Source organism: Staurois parvus, unplaced genomic scaffold (assembly GCF_062004578.1).
Source record: "Staurois parvus isolate SC_StPar_1 unplaced genomic scaffold, SC_StPar_1.0 ptg000085l, whole genome shotgun sequence".
NCBI lineage: Eukaryota > Metazoa > Chordata > Amphibia > Anura > Ranidae > Staurois > Staurois parvus.
In genome coordinates, this window is record NW_028317881.1 from 2133050 (window position 1) to 2158550 (window position 25501).

Below are 25501 nucleotides of genomic sequence, written 5' to 3' on the forward strand. Positions count from 1 at the left end.
GCTGCTCACTTACTGGGGTGTTTGGGGTTGTTGTCTTGTTGAAACACCCATTTCAAAAGGGCATTTCCTCTTCGGTATAAGGCAACATGACCTCTTCAAGTATTTTGATGTATTCAAACTGATCCATGATCCCTGGTATGCAATAAATAAGCCCAACACCAAAGTATGAGAAACATTCCCATATCATGAAACTTGTGCAACCACGCTTCACTGTCTTCACAGTGTACTGTGGCTTGAATTAAGTGTTTGTGGGTCGCCTGAAACTGTCTGCAGCCCCTGGACCCAAAAAGAACAATCTTGCTTTCAGTACTCCACAAAATGTTGTGCAGGTTCCTTTTAGGCCAGTCACCGTGTTCTTTGACAAATTGCAACCTCTTCAACACATGTTTTTTCAACAATGGGGCTTTGAGGGGACTTCTTGCCGATAGCTTGGCTTCACATAGGCATCTTCTAATTGTTACAGCGCTCACAGACCTTGCACAGAGCCCAATCCCCCGGACGCCTCCCCAGCCCAACAGGCTGGCACTTGTCGTGACCACTGTCCAGCGAAGTGGAAGGAAGGACTTTCTGGTCCATAAGGACAGAGGACACAGACCTTGTCGACCACTCCATAGGAATCCTGGACCAACTGGTCTGCTGTTCCACATACACTTGGGGCATCTGGCTAGGGGTCAAGGCTTGTTTCAGAATCTTGGCCCATTTGGTGAGCATCCGAGACACCAAGCCCATGGCCGACAAAGGCCAAAGCACTGAGCCAGCGATGGCAAATATAGAATGGGCAACCACCTCTACCCTACGTTCCGCAGGGTCCTTCAAAGAAAAGGATTCCTCAACCAGGATCACTGTGGCCTTCTTAAGCTTGGAAATGGGAGGATCCACCACAGAGGGAGAGGTCCACTTCTTCAGAAGGGCTTCCTCAAGAGGGTAACATATCTCAAAGTGCTTCAAACAGACACTTCAGACGACCTCAATCCTTGTAGACAAATTTGTCAAAATATGCAGGGCAAGCAAAGTCCTTGGCGACCCAAGCTCGCTTGTTTGTACCAGAGGGAGTCCTCAATTTTAAGCGTATCCTGCACAGAATAAGATTGGTGACTAATGCCTTCTCCTGTGCGGTTACAGAGATCCCATCCTCCTCATCTGAGAAATCAGGGGAAATGTCATCGGGATCTGCCAGATTTGGACTCAGAACAGTCCAAGGACGAATGTCTCCAAATCACAGGGAAAATGCCGGGTGGGGCTCCAGAAACATGGCTACCAGCTATCCAGAGCCACCTGGTGGCCGCAATTGATCTTCCAGAACCCAGGGGGAAGGCAGAGACACCAGGTAGAACCCCTTCCTAAGCAGCATAGTTGCCCCCAGTCCAGGGGTGCCCAGTGGGGTCGAGAGGGACCGATGGACAAGCTACAGGGAGAAGAGGGAGGAAGTCGCAGGGAGCCAGCAGGAGGGGGGTCCGTGGCACACAGGGCAGTATCTGAGCAAAGGACAGGACCCCAGTCTGAACCTGCACTTGCACTGCGGAAGGCATGGCCCGCTATGCATCAAACCACCTGGTTAGTTTCCAAGGAGGGGGGTAGGGTACAGAAACGAAGGCCTGAGGGGAGGGGGGGAGAGAACCCCGCAGAGACCCCGGGGAGTACCTGTGCCCCACACTGTGTCCGGGAATGGAAGGGGGGCATCTACTTACCAATCCAGTGGAGTGTGTAGGTAATTCTCCCATCACAGATTCTTCATCCACGGAAGTGTGTGTGTGTGTGTGTGTGTGTGTGTGTGCGTGGGGGGGGGGGGGGCGCTTTCAGCCAGTGTAACACAGACATGGACTATAGATGCCTGGTCATTTGTGTCTTCACTAGACGTTTAACTCGATAGCCAAGGATGGGGCATGTCACTGCCGACCAAGCACAGAGCTTGTGGTCTGCGTGTGCTCGCTGGTCAGACTGGGGTGACCACGGGATCTAGATTATCCAGCATGTCGGCTAGCCGGAATGTTGATAGAAGATTTCCTCAGGGAAAAAGAAAATCCCAAGGAAAAGATCAAAATAAAAAAGCTATGTAACCAAAAGTCCCAGCAGCGAATGTCTGTACCCCTGAAGACACTAGGCAGAATAACTGCCTATAGCAGAGAGGTGGTTTTATGCCCAGAGAGGACTGCCCACAGGAGGTGCCAAGCTTAGTTCTGCCTAGTGTCCTACTCCGGTAGGTGGAGCTATAAAACCCTGTTTGGTCACGAATAAAGAAGAGGGGCTGTGTCAGTCAATGAACCCAAGAGAAATATATATTTTGTTAATTTTTATCAAATTTAGAAATTGCAAAGTGAGGGAATAGAAGAAAAATCTACATCAAATCAATATTTGGTGTAACTACCTTTTGGCTTTAAACCAGCCAAAAGTCCAAGCAGCTGGGAGAAATAGGGTTTTATTAGTAGCACAGTAACAGCTCAGTACATACAGTATTTGATGTAGAGATATTCACTTTAAGGACATTCTGGAAAAAAATGAGGCACAATTTTTGTCTGGAGGAAAACAGATTTCTTCTTCGCAGCAGGAACTGTGAAAATTTATAACAGACTCCCTCAAGAACTTGTTCTGGCCAGCTCAGTAGATTGTTTTAAAAAACAGCATTCCTAAATGCACAAAATATAGACAGTTATAGGCAATGACACCAGAGATTGCTGATCCAAGGGATATCAGTTTAGCTTCTAGGGCAGGGATCTTGATTTTAAATTTACGGAGGTGCAGTCAGTAACACATCCCAGCCCCCACCCCCTTTTCATAGGTGTCTGCCCTTCACACCAATGTTCTCATCCCTCCCTTCACAACACAACCTCCTTAACATCACAGACCCCCCTCCCCCTTTTAGAGCAGTCTCACAGTGTTCTCAGTTCCCTTCACATCACTGCTCCCTTAACATATCACAATGTCCCTTCACATCAGAGTGCCTCTTTCAGTGCAAGCCTCCCCTGCACAGTCCTTTCTTTGGCAGGGCAAAAGCACTTAGCAGCCTGAGGTATGCTCTCCCGAGTCTCACAGAAGGGCAGGGGGCAGGAGGTTCTGTAGTTCTGGAAACAGGGTGACAGCTGCCCAACTTACTATGTTTACAAGCGGGCACTTGTTTATTTGAAAATACTCCTACTCTCCATCCCAATCCACAGCACCTCCTGCCCCCTGTCCTGCTGTGAGCCGGGCAGCTGGGAGACTAAGGCTCGGCTCACACTTCCACAGCTTGGTATCCGACTTGTGAGACCCCAAGTCACATGACATGTGACATCCCATGTTAATCAATGAGAGCTGTCCTAAGTAGCACTACTGAAGTCGCTACGACTTTAGATAAGGTTCCTGTACTACTTCAAGGTGAATTCTATCTGACTTTAATGGAAGTCGCTTCCAAGTTGGATCCTCATTTATATTAAGGTGATTTGGATCCGACTTTACAGAAAGATTACTTAAAGTTGCTTCAGAGTTGCTTCAAAGTAGTACTCAAATTGCCTGGCAAAGTCGCACTGTAAATTGCGTGACTTTCAGGTCGCAGTAGTGTGAACCAAGACTTAGGGAGTACACCCCAGGCTGATGACACACAGCTGCTAAGTAACGGTCCTGGTCTGGACAAGACTCACTTGGTTTTGGTGCAGACTGCGATCTGCCATTTAGTGACAGCTGTTCTAGGGGATTAAGAAGGAATTTAGTTTTTCCAAGATGAATGGTCAAAGTAGACTTAAAGCAAACCATTCCTAACAGAAAAAGAAGGGCTGCCATTCCTGACTTGCTTCTGAATATGCTAGTTTCTTAGTTGTTATGCTAAGAATATGGCTTCAGTGCTTTGATAGTACTCATAAGGAATGTCAAAAGTTCTTATCTGCATATAATAATTTCAGTATATCCAGATATGCTTGCGCCACAATCTTCCAGCGTTTTCAGTTATCACAGAAAATACCTTCTAACTCTAAGGGTAATATTGAGGTGAGAAGGGGATTCTCCTAGGTATATCCTTTCATGTTGGTGGAGTGTGTGTACCAGCCCCTACATGTGTTCCTCCAGAATCAAGGAAGTTTTTGGGATATCCCCTCTCCTGGAGTTTGTGCAATAATTTCATGTAATATTTCCTATAAAAGCCCTTTATTACTTATGATACTTTTCACTTGAGAAACCATATCCCAAACGGAAACACACAATGAGGATGAAAGTTGTCAAACCTCAAGAAACAGATTCCTGTCTGTGGGTTTTGTGAAAAGGTCAGCAAGAATCTAAATTTTGTCAATATTGGTCAACATGTCTAGGAATGTGTCTGTCTCATCCCCTGTGATGTTATGCTTGACAAAGGCAATGTGTGAGTTCATCATCACTTGTACAATGATCCAATGTCATCCTACTATAGCACAAATATAATTGATATAGCACCATCAGCCTAAACAACAGTTCAAATATAACCACCTGCTGACCGCTCACAGTAAATACTGTGAACAGATAGCAGATGCAGGACGGTCACGTACCTGTACAACAGTTTATTCTTCCAGGTTTGGTGGTGACCCATACTGTGATTGGACACAGCACGCGTTTGACAGCTGATTTTGGGTGAAGTCAGCTGATCAGCTGCATCCAATCACAAACAAAGTTCTGTGTTTACAAAAACAGAGAACTCTGTACAGGGTACATTGATCTGGCAGTTTCCTCTCCCTGGGAGAAAAAAAAAGACAGCCAGATAGTAAAGTAAAAGCAGCACACATTACATATTGTTAGTCACACAGTTAACCCCTTGATTGCCCCTAGATGTTAACCCCTTACCAGCTAGTGTAATTAGTACAAAATTAGCACTGTATAAGTGTCAGTAGCGAACTCTGTGTCAGTTAGTGACTTTCTCAAATAGTGTCTGTTAGCGCCAGGATTGTCTGCCACATTATCACAGTCCCAATGATCCTCACCATTACAGTATAGTGTCTATAGCTGTATAAATTCTAGTATATGTGCACACCATAGTTTGTAGGCACTATAACTTTTGCACAGACCAGTTAACATACAATTATTGGGATGTTTTTTTTTTTCTTTTTACCAAAGACATGTAGCAGAATATATTTTGGCCGCAATTAATGAAGAAATTAATTTTTTTTTAATTTTTATTGGATGTGTTTTGTAACAGAAATGAGAAAATCTGCTTTTCGTTTATATAGAATACAAAATAAAACAAACTGTGTTGCATGAGCACACAATAGCCAGTTAAAGAAGCACAGCGCTGAAAAGCAAAAAATGGTCTGGTGACAGGTGAAGGGGGTAAAACCTTCTGGAGGGCAAGTGGATAAAGAACCCAAAAACAAAAGTGTTCTCAACGTCAATCACAAATGCCCCTGCAAATGACAGAGTTATTGTTAACCTTATGACACCGCAGAAAAAAAAACGTTCCTGGAAAAAAAAAAAAAAAAAAAAGTATAGGCAAGAACCAAATACCACTGCTGTTCATTCACTTCAGAGAAGCCTCCTCATCTACCTGATGACCAGTGGAGGCTTGCAATATCCCACGTTTTTGGCCTACATATTGTTTTATCCAGCAGTTTGTACTTATTTGCAGTGCTTACATTCAAAGAATATGACTGCAATATTTGTGGTGATTTTATTTTCAAAAAAATGCAGCAGTGAGCATTATATTCTTTATTTTGACTTTCTGAATGATTGAACCTGACCTTTCCATTTACTAATCCTGAGACTACAAGATGGGAGTTTGTGGAGGAGAGGAATTATCGTGTTTGAGCAGGAGTACCCAATTTACTTTTTAAATCTTTGTTATGTGGGTTAGATATTTAAGGTGAGAGTACACTCAGGAGTGTACACCTCTTAAATGTAGTGTCTGCGCAGGGGATTATGTACTACGTCTTTGCATTGATTTTTTGAGCACTTCAGTAATACTGTAATTTTTTTATATAATATGTTTTGTATATATTTATACCATTTTATCATTAACACATTTATATTTAATATGTTCAACTTGAATTGCCCAGGTTTGTAACAGTTTCCAATTCTTGGTCGGTGTACTGAAGGTCAGTCTACAACTGTATATAGTCACAGCAAACACATTCCCTTTACAACACCAACATTGTATTAGCAATGCAAACAGTAGTTATTTTTGACTATCCAATATAAGTTGACTTGAAAAACCTCATTTCATTTTGTGTTTGCTGCCTTCTTGACATCGCTCTCCTGGATCCCTACATGCTCTTCATTCATTACTTTTGATTTATAAGGACTACAAATCCAATGGTACCTTGCTGCCTGTAAGCAGTGATTCCTGTACTGACTCTTACCCTCAAATGCCATCAGTTAGCACCTCTGTAGTTCAGAAGGCAGGTTCTGTGAAATGTGTAACTATTCACAGGGCACCGTGAACATGTGTCACAGAATTCAAGGAAGTAAATCTGTGGGGACCTTCACAAAGTTTACAAACTTCAAAATCATCATATTAATAGGAGTAGACTAGAAATAACAAATACAATGTGGAAATTAATATACGATTATAAATTTTGACCATAGATACACTTTAATATTCACTGACAAATCAAGTTTACATTTCATGTGTTTCATCAAAATTGTGGACATTTTAGAGTATAAAAGTGGAAGAGACTCCAAAGTGTGAAAATCCCCTCTTGTGACTGTAACTGCTGTGTTTTTGGAACATTTCCACATTATTCTTGTCCGGGTGATCACTGTAAATTTGCTTTCTGCCTTTAGTTACAGTGGTAGCCAACACCAGTTGGTGAATCTCTCCAGTGAGGATATAGACAGCAGAAAGATTTAGGAGGACCACCTTCAAAAACAAAAACTACTGGCTAAAATTGAATGTCAAAACTGATTAGGGGTTCAGTATAATTTCCCCAGTTTTCATGAATTAACCCCCTTGTAATAAACTGAAATATGGTAGAGCAAAGTGTGCACCTCACCTGAGCTGGAATCTTGATGTTTTTCTCTTGTTCTTCTCTTCTTTTTTCCCTATGAAAAACATTTTTTATATATATAAACATACACCCATACATTAATCACTGATATACATACATACGCACACTGAAAATGAATTTCCAGAGGACAGTGATCTGCCTTCAGAATGGAAATTCAGCCTGCAATTTTATATTTGGCCACTAGTTGGAGCCAGGAATAAACACACTGTTTTACATAAACAAGTATTTTGTGGTTAATGAAAGCTTCCATCATCCTTTATTCTGGGAACAGGAGGCATCTGCACTTTGGGAGCTCAGACTCCATTTTAAGAATTGAGGGAAAAGAACCAGTCCTAATTTTCTGCAGCACATGTCATGGCTTGAACTTACATCCCTTACAGGCAGCATCGCTGCTGAGCATGGACTTGCTGCCATCTGCAACCTATTTAGTTTAATATAGTGATTATATGTACTTATCTTTTTTCTTAATAGTTTCAGCCCACCCTGTTTTGTTAATAAAACTTCAAGATTACATTCAGTCTGGCTTACTGCAGAATAGGAAAGTTTAGCTACATATCGAATTACACAAAGGGAAACATGTAGAGAGGACAGAACAGATAGTATAAGTGCCATAAACAAATCTTATATGGCATAAGCGTTACTGCATTTAAACCTGATGCTTATTTAAAATGCATCATACTGAAAATTAACACAGCAGATAATAACAATGCACTGCTTAACTAAACTTAAAGTGGAAGTATGCTCCAAACAGATTTATTTAGTTTGCACGTGGCAAGGTTTGGTCCTATGGCAGTTTTTTACGCTCTTAACTAAGTTTTTCACCCACGCTTCCAGTGTAATCAACTGCAGTAAAGTCTCGTTGCATTCCCATGGAGAATTCAGGAGTGGGCACAGAAATGCTGTATCATCTGACATACAGTGGGTTTGCCATAGCCATTTACATTGTTTGGTATGAAAATAGTTGAGGAAACTTTGTTTAGATGCAGCCACATCACACCATACATAAAAATTACTTGTTAAGCTACCCAGTGATGTTAGAAAGAAGCAGTGTTATCTGGTGATAAGCCATCACCTCCTCCCCACAAAGCAGCATCTTGGTTGAGCAAAGCTTTCTGGTTTGTTCCATACTGAATATTTTTTTTTTAATTCAGATTTTATTTTGAAAATTTTTGTTCATGTTTTTATTTTAAACACAAACAAGTCCACAAAGTCCGAACATCTCAAACAAAAAATTACATAGCAAAACAAAAAAATGGAAACAAAATATGTAGCACAAAAAGAAAAAAAAAAAAAAAAAGGAGGGGGGGGGGACAAACAAACTCAAGCTAGAGCATACTCAAATGTACTCTATAGAGAGAAAAAATTAAAAAGGAGCATTATAACGGCCAGCATGGATCCCACATTGCATATGGGTCTCATTGCTATATCTAAAAGGGCCTGCATCCTAACTCAATACCGGGCTCATGTGCACTTCTGCCTGGCAGTACTAGGGTCGTTGGTTCGAATCCCAGCCACGGCACCTCCTGCCTGGAGTTTGCATGTTCTCCCTGTGCCTGCATGAGTTTTCTCTGGGTACTCCGGTTTCCTCCCACACTCCAAAGATATGCTGGTAGGTAATTGGATCCTGTTTAAAAATTGTCCCTTGTACTGTATATGAATGTGAGTTAGGGACCTTAGATTGTACGCCCCTTGAGGGTTAGGGACTAATGTGAATGTACAATATATATGTAAAAATAAATGTGGACTAACCAACATGTCCAATTCAAGTCAAATCTCTAATAAATTTCTAAGAAAAAAAAAGTATGTATCATAAGAAATGTACTTATTCAGATCAAATATTGAAATCAGATAGGGTTGGAGGGTGCGGGGAAGTACACGTAAGGGCAATTTGTCTTTGGGCCACAAACAGCGCACATATAACAGTAATCCGCTTCGGTGGCTTGAGTGGTGAGAAATCAACATAGCCCAATAAACATGTAAGAGGATCCAGTGGAAGATCCACATCTAGTAATCCATCAAAGTGGTTGTAAAGGCTCAAGGTATTTTACCTTCATGCATTCTATGCATGAAGGTAAAAACCTTCTGTGTGCAGCACTCCCTTCAACCCCCCCCCCTTACTTACCTGTGCCCCATTGCAATCAAGCGATGTGAACGAGAACCTCAGCTGTCCCTGCTCTCTGCCTTCTCATTGCTGTCAATCAAGTCAATGAGGAGACAGAGAGGGTGGGGCCGAGCTGCATATCATGGAGCAGCGGTTTGGGACTGGGTCTACTTGGGTGCCCCATAGCAAGCTTCTTGCTATGGGGGCACCCAAAAGGAGGGAGGATCCAGGAGCGCCAGCAGGGGACTTGACAAGAGGTGGATCCAAACTGCTCTGTGCAAGACTATGAGTAAAACTTTATCCCACTGTTATCACTGTTATTGGGCTACAATAAGTGGAATTCTCCATATTTAGAATATCAAACACATGCATAAAATATGGTATTTGTAGGAGTAATTGAAATGCACTCACATAATTGTCTCGGGCAGACCAGCCTGGGTAGAGCTGCATGTGAAGCTGCCTCTCCTTCCGTGCTAGCTCATAGTATTTAGCTTGCTCTTCTCTAGATAAGGCATGCCACTAGAAAAAAACGTATGCATACAACATAGTGTCTAATACTAATCAAAAGTTAGACATACTACATTTAAGTAATGATTACTCACCCACCCTAACATCAAGAAAAGATAAAAATAAAACTCACAATACACAAGAGCAAAGTAGAACCAATGCAAATGTTTGGCACCCAAACTCTTTAGCTTATGAACAAAAACATATGGCAACCATTCAACTTTCATAGTTATTGGCCACAAGAGATTTTGGCACTCATTCTCTACTTGATATAGCACTGCTAACCTGCATGATAATTAAAGTGTTACTAAACCCAGGAGCCTGCATTCAGTATATATTGTCTCTCACAGTACTCACAACATGGAACTGCAATTATTTTAGTAAATATAAACTGATAAATACCTTTTCTCATCTGCAGTTAGAGCAGTCTTATGACTTCAGCAGAGCACTGGTTAAAGCTTGTAGGAGGAGATTTCTTTCTCCTTTAGGAGTATGTGAAACCCCTGACTCTCTGTCTGGACAGTGCTGATTGGCCCCGTGCTGATCACATGCACCCTCCCAAGAAAAAAAAGCCTCTCTAGCAATACACACCAAACTGAGCCTGTGCATGTGACTACGGATTCAGTCTGTATCAGGTGGTCATTTCAACAAGAGGAGGGGCAGAGAAGAAAGGATCAAACAGCCATTTTACACAATGCAAAGGATTAATCCCTTAGGTTCCACAGTGAGTATAACAGCATGCTTTACTGCATATACAGACTGATTTTACTGTTGTGGGTTTAGTAACACTTTAAGCCACACATATGAAAGGGGAACCCAAACTTTACAAATAACTACACATAAAAATGAAGCCATCTATTAAAATTATTCCATTTCCAAAAGGATTCCTTTGTATGGTATGACATTTGAGATATTTATAAAAAAATTAATGCTATACGTTTATTTTCATTTGTAATTATCTACGCAAATACCACCTTGCTAGTACTGTCTGACTCAGTTTTTAGGAATTGAATAGCTATTTAAAATAATTTCCAGCTTCAGGAACATATGAGGCTGCTATTGATGACCTCTTCTGAAAAGCTAGCTGCCTAGCCATCATGCAGGACATTTCTTTCACTTTCCCACTCTGCATACATGTTTTGTAAAATGTACTTATGTTATGGAGAAAAATTTAGCCAATTTCCCTTGCAATCATGAAACAAGTACTCTTCTCTACATAAATCCTCAGATATCCTACACCCTTGCTCATCTTATGGTTTCACTGCTTATCCCAAAAGTTTGTTAATTATAGGCATCCCCTGCAAACGTAAATTCAACTTCAGTTAGAAACTTCATACATTGCAGAGAAATCATCATATACAAACTTCATGATGTCACCACTTTTCCTTGCAAAGTGCAGGTATGCCTGGCTGCTGGCAAAGTGGGGATCATTCAGGAGCTGATGTTGTATCCATTTGTCATTTGGAGTGTCTAAGCAAACTATCTATAACAAAATACCTGACACCTCTTACATTGTGCTGCCCTAGGCTAAGAGGTCACAGCTGGGAAGAAAAACAAAAACAAAAAAAAAAACACATTCTTTTGCTATAAAAAAACTCACCCTCCTTCCAAGAATCTGGTTGATGGCTGCACTCTCTTTCAAGGTGCATTCCGCAATTACTTTTGCTCGCATCTCTTTCATGTACAACATGAAGGCATTCAAAGGCTTTTTAATTGTAGGCTTCTTAGGCTCCTTCTCTCTTTTTGGTTCTGAATGGGGCTTCCTTTTATTAAGCACAAACACAAAAAATAGTCACCTTATAACACAAACCATGTAATTGTTCCCATGTTTACAAATCCATCATTATTCTTGACTGCAGGCAGCTTACTTCTTCATAAACATAGTAAAGTATAACATTAAAAAAATGTACTTATTTTTATTCTTTTAGCTCCCTGAATAGGAAAAATAAAAGACTAAAATGAATGGGGTACATTATTACCATTATTTAATGTTACAGTAGACTAAAGCCAGCCATACATGGATCAAAATTTGGCCTGTTCAGAAGGAACCAGTTACATTTCGATCCACGTATGGGCATCCTGGTTGTACAGAAGTCAATCTATCAATAGTCTTCTGTACAACCACTCTGTCGGTTTTCTTTTCCCAACGATCATTGTTACTCGCTATGTCTATCTTTTTGGCATGGTAAAAAAAAAAACTATCATAAGGTGAACAACTGATACAATTTAATAGTTATACGTGTGTTGCCGGAGCTATGGGTGAGTGTGTACTATACAGTATATCCCAGCAGCTGTTTTAAATATGCTCTCCCTTTTGGTTGCACACAAAGAACTAACAACTTAAAAGTGAAGCAGTGCTCAAGAATTACTCAAAATAGATTACCTAAAATATTGTGCGAGTTCATATGTTCAATTGTCTCCCAAGAAATTCAAGTGTATCATCTATATTACAATATTCATATACAGTGCATTTTTCCACATACCATGGCAAATTTCCAAAAACCAGAATAAAAATTATAATAGGAGGAAAAAAAAAAAAAAAAAGGTCCAATATGTGCTCTAAAGTCCACTCAGTAAGAATGAGTAAACTCATTACTCCAATCAGTGCTTCCAATTGTTATTCAATGTGCCACCTCTCGTGCTTCACTATGCATGTACAGATTACTGATGGGGCGGCGGCGCTGTTTGTACATGATTGATATATTGATACCTGTGTGAGCAAGTTATCCTAAAATAAATCCTGTGTTTTTCAAAGATACTGGGTCATGGAGTTTAATGATTATTCCTTTGAGTGATATATGTATCCTGAGTTGCAGATGCAAGAAAGTTGTGGAGCTGTTGTGAGAGCCACCTAGTGGGGAATCAGGCTGGCATGGTTGATGAGCTGGGTTGCTGCCTCCAAGATCATAGGGAGTCTCTTCTCATGCTAGTTTTAACTTCTTAGGCTCCATGTACACTGCAGCTGATAAACTCACGTTTAGGAGCTTTTCCGCGTTTTTTTCAGCAGCCCCTGAACTCTCCCTAATGTTTCCCTATGTGTCCAAGTACATATAGTCGTTTACAGTCATTTAGAGGCAGTTGAGTTTACAGTCGTTTTTTTGAATGCACCAAGCTTGCGTTCCGGAGTAGATTTTATCAGCGTTTCAAATGTCAAATGCTTGTAAATGCGTGTAAACGCATGTAAAAGCAGCTAACCACGTTTATAAGCGTTTGCAATTTTTTTTTTTTTAACTCTTCCTTTTCCAGATGCTGTCCAGAGCCTTTTTCATCATGAAAAATGCATGCAAAGCATTTTCTTGGTACTCAAATGGACCTGGTACGCCATACTTTGAGGTTTCGCATGAAAGAAAATATGTTAGACATTGCTGCAATAATTTCTGCACAGAAATGAGCTGGAACACATCCAAACACCACAAAAAAAAAAGACAGCTAATCTCAACAAACACTGCTCTATCAGCTTCTGCTCTTTCTATTTCTCTCAAAACGTCTGAAATAGTAAATTTTTTTACTGTTTTTCAGTGTATTCTGTGCATTTTGGAAGGTCTCCTGATGTTATCTTTAAAAAATGCTTCTAAACGCAAACGCTCATAAACACGGTATGTAAACACAGCTAAAAGATGTTTTTTAACCTACATTTTCCAGCAGTCAGTTTCCATCGTTCAGACGTGTCCTGTGTACATGGAGCCTTATAGTCTGGAAGTTAACGTCTGGTAAGGAGTGAGCACAGGTGGTGGTAGAAGCACATGTGGAGGTGGTGATATATTTTGAAGCAACCGTTTTCACAAGCAGAGCCCTAGCACTGGGATTCCATGGATTTTTATAAACTTTCATATTAATTGTTTAACACTGCTTTTTTATGAACTTTTATAGGAATTGCTTAGCACAGATTCTTATATGCATTGTTTTTGTACTTTATTTTTATTTATTGGCACATGAGCACTTTTATTGGCACATGAGCACATTTATTGGCACATTTGGTATTCAAATATTAAGGCTGCAGCAGTCTTGATTACTATTTTTATTATTTAATTTATTGATACAGCGCAGATTTATTTTTTTTCTATTTATCCCTAAAAATGTCAAATGTTTAGGGTTCCTATTATGAGTCACTCTAAAGCAGGGGTCCTCAAACTACGGCCCACGGGCCACATGCGGCCCGCCGAGTACATTTATCCGGTCCGCCGGGGCAGGGGCGTATCTGCCGCGAGGCAAGGGACTAGGGTTTGGCAGGTCGGGAGAGCTTGGCAGGGCTCGGGCGGGAGGCAGGAGGGCGGGATCAGCAATTCTAGAACAGGGGAAGGTGGGATCAGCAATTCTAGAACAGGGGAAGGTGGGCTCGGCTTATGAACCCACACCAGGAGCAAGGGGAGCAAGAGAGGAGACTCCATCGCTGCATGTCGGGTATCACGGCCATGGACCCTAGATAAGTGCAATAGATGATCAATCTCCCCCCTCTCTCTTTCCCCCTCCCCCCTCCCCCCTCCTCTCCCCCCCTCCCTCTCTCCCCCCCTCCCTCTCTCCCCCCCTCTCCTTCCCCCTCCCCTCCCTCTCTCTTCCCCCCTCTCCCTCCCTCTCCCCCTCCTCTCCCCCTCTCTCTTTCCCCCTCCCCCTCCTCTCCCCCTCTCTTTCCCCCTCTCCCTCCTCTCCCCCTCTCTTTCCCCCTCTCTCTTTCCCCCTCCCCCCCTCTCTTTCCCCCTCTCCCCTCTCTCTTTCCCCCTCCCCCTCCTCTCTCCCCCCCTCCTTCCCCCTCCTCTCTCCCTCCTCTCCTCTCTCCCCCCCTCCTCTCTCCCCCCCCTCCTCTCCTCTCCCCCCCCTCCTCTCTCCCCTCCTCTCCCCCCTCTCTCCCCTCCCCCCCCCCATTCTTATCTATGACCTTAAAATAAGTCCTAGTGTATAACATATTTCGATTTTTAAAGATGATAAAATCTAGAAAATTAATCTTGCTTAAACTTGATACTGCGTTTATTCTGATTTATGTGTGCCATGAATTCCTGAAATGTTTCTTTAGTGCCCTGCTAAACCAACACTATATCGTCAATATATCTGTCAGCTGTGACCATACCGTACTGTATATTTCCTCTTAGCCACGCTGGGGGCATATTTAGCTACTATTGCAATGCCTTTGGTCTGGTTATAGTCCTGATGGTTGTAACAAAAACATTGCTAAGGGCCATATCCAAGGCATCAAGAATAAACTTTTTCTGGGCCCTTTTTAACCACCTCCTGCCCGCCATATAGTAATATGATGGGCGCAAGGTAGTTCTCTCATTCTGGGAGGACGTCATATGACGTCCTCCCATTCTCACTGCCTTTGTGCGGCTCAGGGAGCGCGCAACGCGGCGATCTGCCGTGCGCTGTGTCCCTTGGACACAGCGGATCACCGATCACGGAAAGAGCCGAAGATGTCGGCTCGGTCATGTGATCAGCTGTGTCCAATCACATCTGATCACATATAAACATGGAAATGCCGGTTATCGGCATTTCTCTCCTCTCGAGCTGTCACGCTGAAAGCTGGAGAGGAGAGCCGGTAATCGGCTTTCTGCGGAGGTGACATGTACACTGATCATCAGGGCACTGATGATCAGTGTGCCCTGATGATCAGTGTAGCCCCAGCAGTGCCACCTGTCAGTGCCTTGTGTCAGTGCTCATCAGTGCCTTATGTCAGTGCTCATCAGTGCCAGTGCCCATCAGTGCCTACCAGTGCACATCAGTGCCTACCAGTGCACATCAATGCCACATATCAGTGCCCATCTGAGCTGCCTTTCAGTGTCACCCATCAGTGGCAGTCAGTGCCACCTATCAATGTCAACCAGTGCCACCTATCAGTGCTGCCAATCAGTGCCAGTCAGTTCCGCTTAACAGTGTGCGTCAGTGCCGCCTAACAGTGCCTGTCAGTGCCGCCTAACAGTGTTGACTATCAGTGCCATGTATCAGTGCTACCTTTCAGTGCCCATCAGTGATGCCTGTCAATGCCCATCAGTGCCACCTACCAGTGCCTCCTCATCAGTGCCCATCAGTGCAGCCTATCAGTGCCCATCAATGCAGCCTCATTAGCGCACATCAGTGAAGGAGAAAAATCACTTATTTACAAACTTTTATAACAAAAACTAAGAAAATTTTTTTTTCAAAATTTTCAGTGGTTTTCGGCATTTCTCTCCTCTCGAGCTGTCACGATGACAGCTCGAGAGGAGAGCCGGTAAATCGGCTTTCCGCGGAGGTGACATGTACACTGATCATCAGGGCACTGATGATCAGTGTGCCCTGATGATCAGTGTAGCCCCAGCAGTGCCACCTATCAGTGCTCATCAGTGCCTTATGTCAGTGCTCATCAGTGCCAGTGCACATCAATGCCACATATCAGTGCCCATCTGAGCTGCCTTTCAGTGTCACCCACCAGTGCCAGTCAGTGCCACCTATCAATGTCAACCAGTGCCACCTATCAATGCTGCCAATCAGTGCCAGTCAGTGCCACCTAACAGTGTGCATCAGTGCCGCCTAACAGTGCCAGTCAGTGCCGCCTAACAGTGCTGCCTATCAGTGCCATGTATCAGTGCTGCCTTTCAGTGCCCATCAGTGATGCCTGTCAATGCCCATCAGTGCCACCTACCAGTGCCACCTATCAGTGTCCATCAGTGCAGCCTATCAGTGCCCATCAATGCAGCCTCATTAGCGCACATCAGTAAAGGAGAAAAATCACTTATTTACAAACTTTTATAACAAAAACTAAGAAAAATTTTTTTTTTAAATTTTCAGTGGTTTTTGGTGTAAGAAAAAATAAAAAACCCAGAGGTGATTAAATACCACCAAAATAAAGCTCTATCTGTCACAAAAAAATGCTACAAATTTCATATGGGTACAATGTTGTATGACCGTGCAATTGTTATTCAAAGTGTGACAGCGCTGACAGCTGGAAATTGGCCTGGGAAGGAAGGGGGTATAAGTGCCCTGTAGGCTAGTGGTTAAATCATTTTGCTGATCCAGTGCCCGTGCTACAGCTGCTATTCCATTTATTTGATATTAATGTACAAGGATTCCACATCTATTATGACAAAGAGGTTATCTGTATTCACTTTAGCCTGTTTTAACAGTGACATCAAGTCCCTACTGTCTTTTAGATAAGACTGTCCCCTACTGGCCAATGGCTGCAAAAAAGGTCTATCTATTCACCTATTCTGGAGAAAAGGAATTCCACACCACTAATGATGGGTCTTCCCAGGTGGATGTTTTTTTTCCTTATGAACCTTTTGCACCTGATACATTACTGGAGCCTTAGGGGCATCCAACCATAAATATCTTCCTTCTTGTTTGCGAAAAGCCTTCTTCTTGATCCCTTTATTTGCCAGTTCTGTTTTTTTCTTTAAACTGGTACTCTGATTACCCCATAGTTTTTTTATATGTACTATCACTAGGTTTGTGTTCCGAAGGGGTCAAGTTCTCCTGATTATTCGGTTTCTTTAGAACTTGCGTGTAAATTTTTGTAAATCTATGTAAGTTAATTTATCCAAATTTTTAAGTGGTGCGTATTTTAAGCCTTGATCCAACACGAGTAATTCTTCCTGAGTGGAAGTGATATTACTCAAGTTAAAACAGACCTCATCCTAGGCTTTCTCTTTTCTTTTTTGGCTGCCTGTGCAGCCCCTGTATTGTTTCTTTCTCCTCCTTGATCTTGCTTTTTTCAGTTCCCTGAGTACATTAGGTGGGTTTGTAGCACGTATGATTTCCTGTACCTCTATTTCAACCTCTCCATGGTCATGTGTACTAACCAATCCTTCCCTGGTGGACATAATACCTATATGAATAATTTTCTCTTAAAGGTTCAAATTTGTTATAAGTGGACCTCCCTGGTTTTGAGCTATTCTGGAAGATGAGTTGGTCATTATTGGCAGATTTGCTCTGATTTTGTGGGCTAAATGATCGTGGCTTGGTATATTCTTTTATCTGTGTGTTTTCCTTGGTATCATCCACAAAGGAAGATTCGTTGGAACCTGGTGGATCCTGATTCTCTTGCCATTTGTAAACTCACTGATTGGCATAATCCTTCTTGTCTCCAATATTTGAGTTTTTTAATTTTGGTGTCATTATCCACCTTTTTTTAGGTGCCTCTTGCAATTTTTTTGTCTTTTCTTTTTATTCTGTCATCTCTACATAAGGCGCCATTTTTTCCTTCAATACTGCAGATTTTAGCAATAGTTTATTTTTGTACAGGTCGTAGGTGCCAATACATGCGAATTTTAAAAGTTTTTTAATGAATTTTCCAGTGGTAACAAAGTCCCGGCCTTTGTTGGGTTAATGGGCATAGGGTACATAAGGAGCACTAATGATGGCACATGGTGGGCTTCTTGAAGACGTCCTTTCCAGAAAAAACACGTAGAGGCTGTCCTGATTGACCTCGCCCCATTTCATGAAATTTGTGAGGCATGGGGTGATGCTAAACAATCTTTGGAAATTTCAATATGTAATGGAATATCAACACGCAATCCTCTGTTAACAGGAGATGCATGCAACAGGGGATACAACCACAGTTCATAAAGCGTTAAAAGGACTACACAGATTTTTCACTTCATTATTCAGCTTATATCAGAGGAATTGAGGGTCCTCGTTCACCACAGTATGTAAATCTTGGGAGAGATGTATTTAGGTCTATTATTTCATAATGCAAGGCGAGGTACTTTAATAAATGCATGCAGAATTATGCACCTATCTTTCACATCTATTGGGTTACTAGAAGCACCTATGGAATTCAAGCAACATGGTGTGTAAGGCTTAGCAGAAACACTATAAGAATAAAGAAAATGTCAGTGCAACACAACTTTAAAAGAGATGCTTATTGACAATAAGACAAAATCATTAACATAATAACATAGTTGGTTAGGTTGAGTAAAGATACCAGTCCGTCCAGTTCAACTTAAGTGTGTGTGTTTGTTTTGTCATACCATTAGCATGACCCACTACCAAAAGAACCTTCAAAATAGGTTCTACTCCTGACGATTGTGGCGAAACCACCTGAGTGCATTATTTGTTCTTTGCACCCATACGTTGAAAACCAAGAAACAGTAGTACATACTGTATTTTCACTCCATAAGACGCACTTTTTACCCCCCAAAAAAAGGGGGGAAAATGTCAGTGCGTCTTATGGAGCGAATATAAAGTGGCCGGTCTGGTATTTCTGCCGCCACCATGTCAGAATATCGGGCTGGCCGCTCAGCTCTTCTCTCCTGCAGGGCCTTACCTGTTCCTCGCTTCAGAGCTGTACAGTCTTCCCGCGCTGGCTTCTGTGACAGCCGGGTGCCCACTGCGCATGCGTGAGAAGTGCTGCGCTTTGTGAATGGTCCGGTGTCTTCTGGGACACATGACAGGTCCTAGAAGGTGCCGGGCCATTCACAAAGCGCAGCGCTTCTCGCGCATGCGCAGTGGGCACCCGGCTGTCACAGAAGCCAGCACGGAAGAAGAGGTAAGGACAACGCCACGAAAGTGGGAGCGGGTACCTGTCAAATTCAGATACCCGCTCCCCCTCCCTCCCCAAAGGTCTGCAGTCTCTGGTCATCTCCTTTACTGTCTGCAGTCTCTGGTCATCCCCTGCACTGTCTGCCATCTCTGGTCATCTGTACTTTGTCCACAGTCTCTGGTCATTCTCTGTACTGTGCCCGCAGTCTCTGGTCATCTCCTGTACTGTGTCCGCAGTCTCTGGTCATCTCCTGTACTGTGTCCGCAGTCTCTGGTCATCTCCTGTACTGTGTCCGCAGTCTCTGGTCATCCCCTGTACTGTGTCCGCAGTCTCTGGTCATCCCCTGTACTGTGTCCGCAGTCTCTGGTCATCCCCTGTACTGTGTCCGCAGTCTCTGGTCATCCCCTGTACTGTGTCCGCAGTCTCTGGTCATCCCCTGTACTGTGTCCGCAGTCTCTGGTCATCCCCTGTACTGTGTCCGCAGTCTCTGGTCATCCCCTGTACTGTGTCCGCAGTCTCTGGTCATCCCCTGTACTGTGTCCGCAGTCTCTGGTCATCCCCTGTACTGTGTCCGCAGTCTCTGGTCATCCCCTGTACTGTGTCCGATGTTTCTGGTCATCTCCTGTACTGTGTCTGCAGTCTATGGTCATCCCCTGTACTGTGTCCGCAGTCTCTGGTCATCCCCTGTACTGTGTCCGCAGTCTCTGGTCATCTCCTGTACTGTGTCTGCAGTCTCTGGTCATCTCTTGTAGTATGTCCACAGTCTCTGGTCATCTCCTGTACTGTGTCTGCAGTCTCTGGTCATCTCTTGTAGTATGTCCGCAGTCTCTGGTCATCTCTTGTACTATGTCCGCAGTCTCTGGTCATCTCCTGTACTATGTCCGCAGTCTCTGGTCATCTCCTGTACTATGTCCGCAGTCTCTCGTCATCTGCTGTACTGTGTTCGCAGTCTCTGGTCATGTCCTGTACTGTGTCCGCAATCTCTGGTCATTTCCTGTACTATGTCTGCAGTCCATTGGTTCATAATATTTTTTTTCTTGTTTTTCACCTCTAAAACCTAGGTGCATCTTATGGTCAGGTGCGTCTTATGGAGCGCGAAATACGGTACTTTGTTTTTGTATTTTTTTTGTCCTACCTAAACACACTGATGCCAACACTCACATTGATGCTAAATATAAAACCTTTTTTTTTGTTACCGAAATACACTGACACTAACCAACACTAACAGACAATTAAATTGCCGTAACAGACACACTGCCACTAACTGATTTTAATACTGACAAACTGGGATTTACTAAAGCTGGAGAGTGCAAAATCAGGCTCATGTCTGCGTAGAAACCAATCGGCTTCTAATATCAGCTGGATCAATTAAGCTTTGGCAAAAAAAACATGGAAACTGATTGGTTTATATGAAGAAGTGAGCCTGATTTTGAACACTCTAGCTTTAGTAAATAAACCCCACTGTCACTAACACTGACACCTATGCTCACTAAAATAAGTCAAGCACTGAACTAGTTAACTTTTATTTTTTTTTTTTCTTCAACAGACTTTTTTGTGTAAACATCTCCTCTAGAGGAGAAATAGATGTATTGTATTTTTTTCTCCTCGCTAGCAGAGAAGTCTGATGTCTTTCCTCTTCACAGACAAGAGAACACAGGCAGCAAATGCAGAATGAAGGATTAATGTGATAGCCAATCAGAGGCTATCACATCAATCATGTGACAAGGATCTGGTTCCCCAGGGTCCCGATTGTTAGCAGGAGACCCGGGGCTGTCATGGAAAGCCTTGAGCAAGGGCTGGGAGCTCACAGCACAAAGGAACATATAAGCAGTGCACAGGTTTAAAGCCCAACTCCTGGATGCGGCATATATGTGTTAAGCTGTCATAAAGGGGTTAAAACCTATCATCTGCCTGGAAGCCAAAAGACAAAAAAAAAAAACAAAAAAAACAAAAAACCCCACAACCAAAAGAACAGACTTAATATATTTAGCAACTGAACACAATCCATCCCTTCTTTTGAGTACAAAAAGACATCTTCCTAATAAAATAATTTATTAAGGGTATTACAAACCATGTAATATATTGATAGAATATTCCTGTGGCCTGCAATATGTTGGCAGAACCCCATAGAAACAGAACAGAATCTGCCAACACAGAACTCATGTTCTGAAAGTATTTATGAGTAATAGGTTTTCCAGGCATTATGCCTTAAAGTGATATTAACCAGTTGCCGACCGCAGATAGCCGAATGACGGCTGCACTGCGGCCGGCCAGTTCTGGGAGGGCGTCATAAGAATCGGCAGTTGTCAGAGCAGGGATCAGCACCGATTATCAGGGCACTGATGATCAGTGCCCTGATGATCGGTGCCCAGCAGTGCCACCCACCAGCTCCGTCCACCTGTGCCCAGCAGTGCAGCCCACCTGTGCCACCCAGCAGTGCCCCCCACCAGTGCTTATCAGTGCCACCCAGCTGTGACACCTACCTGTGCCCAGTAGTGCCACCTACCTGTTCCCAGTAGTGATACCCACCTGTGCCCACCAGTGCCACCCATCAGTGCAGCCCAGCAGTGCCACCAGTCAGTGCCCAGCAGTTGTGCCAGTCAGTGCCACCAGTCAGTGCCCAGCAGTTGTGCCAGTCAGTGCCCAGCAGTTGCGCCAGTCAATGCCTAGCAGTGCCGCCTATCAGTGCTGACTATCAGTACCCATCATCAGTGCCGCCTATCCGTGCCACCTCATTAGTGCTGCCTATCAGTGCCTTTCAGTGCTGCCTATCAGTGCCCATCACTGCTGCCTCATCAAGGCACATCAGTGAAGGAGAAAAATTACTTGTTTGCAAAATTTTATAATAGAAACAAAGAAACTTTTTTTTCAAATTTTTTGCAATTTTTTTGTTTATAGCGCAAAAAGTAAAAACACCCAGCGAATGATTAAATACCACCAAAAGAAAGCTCTATTTATGAGAAAAAAAATGATAAAAATTTCATATGGGTACAATTTTGCATGACTGCGCAATTGTCATTCAAAGTGCGACAGTGCTGAAAGCTGAAAACTGGCCTGGTAAGGAAGGGGGTATAAGTGCCTGGTAGGCAAATGGTTAAGCCCTAAAGCAAACATTTATACTATAGCAGCTTATCAATTTTTAGATGTGGTGGCTGCACTAGTTTTATGTTTTAATTTCTTATTTTCACCTGTGGTAATCTAGGCAGTAAGTCTGTTTTTTCCAACAGAACAAGCTGCCCTGCCCAAAAAAGTAAAAATAAAATTGATTAAAGTCTAGGTTCACACCTATGCAGGTTGTGTTGGAGGCATTTCTGCATTGCGTTTTGTGTTGCGTTTCTTTATTTTTCTTGTTGCTAGGCAGATTTAAAATGCATCAAAAACACGGAAAAAACGCAATACATGCATTTCTGCAGTGTTTCCACCGAAGTCTATAGAACCAAAAATGCAACGTTTTGCGTTCAAAAAAGTCCCTGACCCTTTCCAAAAAACGCATCGGGTGAAAACGTGGAGATGTGAACCTGTCCCATAGGAAATAATATTAAATGGACTGTTCTGCCTTTTTGAAAAACGCGGCAGTAACACTTAGGTGTGAATCTAATGTAACTGCTTTCCTGCCGCCCTATAGCAGAACTACTGCTACAGGGCTGCGCAAAATCATGTACAGTTGCAAGAAAAAGTATGTGAACCCCTTGGGATTACGTGGAGTTTTACATGAATTGGGCATAAAATGTGCTCTGAACGTCATCTAAATCACAACAATAGAAGAACACAGTCTGCTGAACATAATACTACACAAACATTAGATGTTGCCATGGTTTAATTGCACATAACATGTAAACATTCACAGTGCAGGGAGGAAAAAGTATGTGAACCTTTGGACTTAATAACTGGTTGACCCTCCTTTGGCAGCAATAACCTCAACCAAACGTTTCCTGTAGTTGCAGATCAGACCTGCACAACGATCTGGAGTAATTTTGGACCACTCCTCTTCACAAAACTGTTTCAGTGTAGCAATATTATTGGGATGTCTGGTGTGAATCGCTCTCTTAAGGTCATGCCACAGCATTTCAATCGGGTTGAGGTCAGGACTCTGACTGGGCCACTCCAGAAGGCGTATTCTGTACTGTTGCAGCCATTGTTTTGTTGAATTACTTGTATGCTTTGGGTCATTGTCCTGTTGCATCACCCATCCTCTGCGGAGCTTCAGTTGGCAGACAGATGGTCGTACATTTTCCTGCAAAATGTCTTGATAAACTCTGGAATTCATTTTCCCATCAATGACAACAATCCGTCCAGGCCCTGAGGCAGCAAAGCAGCCCCAAACCATGATGCTCCCTCCGCCAAGATTTACAGTGGGGATGAGGTTTTGATGTTGGTGTGCTGTGCCTTTTTTTCTCCACACATAGTGTTGTGTGTTCTTCCCAAACAACTCAATCTTGGTTTCATCTGTCCACAGTATATTTTGCCAGTAGTGCTGTGGAACATCCAGGTGCTCTTTTGCAAACTTCAAACGTGCTGCAATATTCTTTTTGGACAGCAATGGCTTCCTCCGTGGTGTCCTCCCATGTACTCCATTCTTGTTTAATGTTTTCCTTATTGTAGATGTGTCAACAAAAATGTTAGCATGTGCCAGAGATTTTTGTAGGTCTTTAGCTGACACTCTGGGATTCTTCTTTACCTCATGCAGCATTCTGCGCTGTGCTTTGGCAGTAATTTTTACAGGACAACCACGCCTAGGGAGAGTAGCAACAGTGCTAAGCTTTCCCCATTTGTAGACAGTCTGTCTTACCGTGGACACATGAACATCAAGGCTTTTGGAGATACTTTTGTAACCCTTTCCAGCTTCATGCAAGTCAACAATTCTTGATCATAGGTCTTCTGAGAGCTCTTTTCTGCGAGGCATGGTTCACATCAGACAGTGCTTCTTGAAACCAGTAAACCCAAAACAGGTGTGTGTTTTTTAAGGGCAGGACAGCTGTCAGCAACACATCCAATATCATCACACTGATTGGAGTCAAGGTTGGCTCACTCCTGGCTCCAATTAGCTCTGGGAGAAGTCATTAAGCTAGGGCCTCACATACTTTTTCCTCCCTGCACTGTGAATGTTTACATGTTATGTGCAATTAAACCATGGCAACATCTAATGTTTGTGTAGTATTATGTTCTGCAGACTGTGTTCTTCTATTGTTGTGATTTAGATGACGTTCAAAGCACATTTTATGCCCAATTCATGCAAAACTCCACGTAATCCCAAGGGGTTCACATACTTTTTCTTGCAACTGTATATATACGTGATTGTGCATTTCCGGGTAGGGGGCGTGAGCACACGCCGCCATTGGCAGCTACAGATGTCGATTTCCGGGTCCCGGCCAGAGATTCCCCACCGGCACCTGGTGATCACTGAGGAAAAGTGACAGGGGAGAGACCTGTGTGTAATCAACACAGGTCTCTCTCCTGCCAGCAGTAACATGCTGCTGTGAATTTCTCTGCACAGCAGAGAAATACACAGTAGAAGGTTTCCCTAGTAAAACACACACAGCACACGCAGTAAAACACAGCAAAGAAAGCAGTTAACCCTTTGATTGCCCCAGATGTTAACCCCTTCCTGCCCAGTGTCATTAGTACAGTGTCAGTGCTTTTTATTAGCACTGATCACTGTATTAGCGTCATTGGGATGTCAGTGGCAGTTAAGCTAGTTCCCCTCCAGTGTTAGAATGCCCGCCACAGCCTCACTATAAGTCGCTGACCACCGCCATTACTAGTATAAATAAATAATAATTAAAAAAATTCCAGTATATATATATATATATATATATATATATATATATATATATATATATCACCATTTGTAGATGCTATAACTTTCACGTACTACTGTACTACTGTAGTACGTCACTGTACTACTGGGGTGACAGTATGTAAAAAAAAAAAAATATATATATATAAAAAAAAAGTAATAAGAAATGTTTAAAAATGATAATTTTTGGTTATAAACTAATTTGGGTTATTTTTTTTACTAAAAATATAACAGAAAAAAATTTGGCCAAGATTTATGATGAAATACTATTTATTTGCAAACTTTTATAAGAAAAACACTTTTTTTCAAATTTTTGGACTTTTTAATTTACATAGCAAGAAAAATTAAAATCCCAGTGGTGAATAAATACCACCAACATAAAGCTTTATCTGTCTCAAAAAAATGCTAAAAAATTCACATGGGTACAGTGTTGCATGAGCACGCAATTGTCATTCAAAGTGTGATAGCACTGAAAGCTGAAAATTGGCCTGGACAGGAAGGGGGTAAAAGTGTCCGGACTGGAAGTGGTTAAATATTCAAGTTTGAGGTTTATTAACATTTTGGATTGACTGAGAGAGCTGTAGTTGTTCAATAATGAAATTAATCCTCAAAAATACAACTCGACTAATTGTGCACACAGTGTACAGTGAACCTATATAAGAGGAGTGCGAAGCATACCCATTAAATATGTTGAACATACATATATGGTTTTTAAT

General features: G+C 42.5%; 1 protein-coding gene across 5 annotated transcripts in view; it reads right to left on the reverse strand.

Annotated features, from left to right (window-relative positions):
* Window positions 1-25501, reverse strand: part of TCF7 (transcription factor 7) — a 411229-nt gene that overhangs the window by 59417 nt on the left and 326311 nt on the right. For 4 of the 5 annotated variants that reach the window (XM_089669958.1, XM_089669955.1, XM_089669954.1 and 1 more), the window contains 3 exons: window positions 11144-11306; window positions 9448-9555; window positions 6921-6969 (listed from right to left, as the gene is read on the reverse strand). In XM_089669958.1, the coding sequence (XP_089526084.1) occupies window positions 6921-6969; window positions 9448-9555; window positions 11144-11306 (320 nt within the window). Of the gene's footprint in view, window positions 1-6489; window positions 6788-6920; window positions 6970-9447; window positions 9556-11143; window positions 11307-25501 lie in introns of those variants that run through there. The other variant, XM_089669957.1, reaches the window with a different exon arrangement.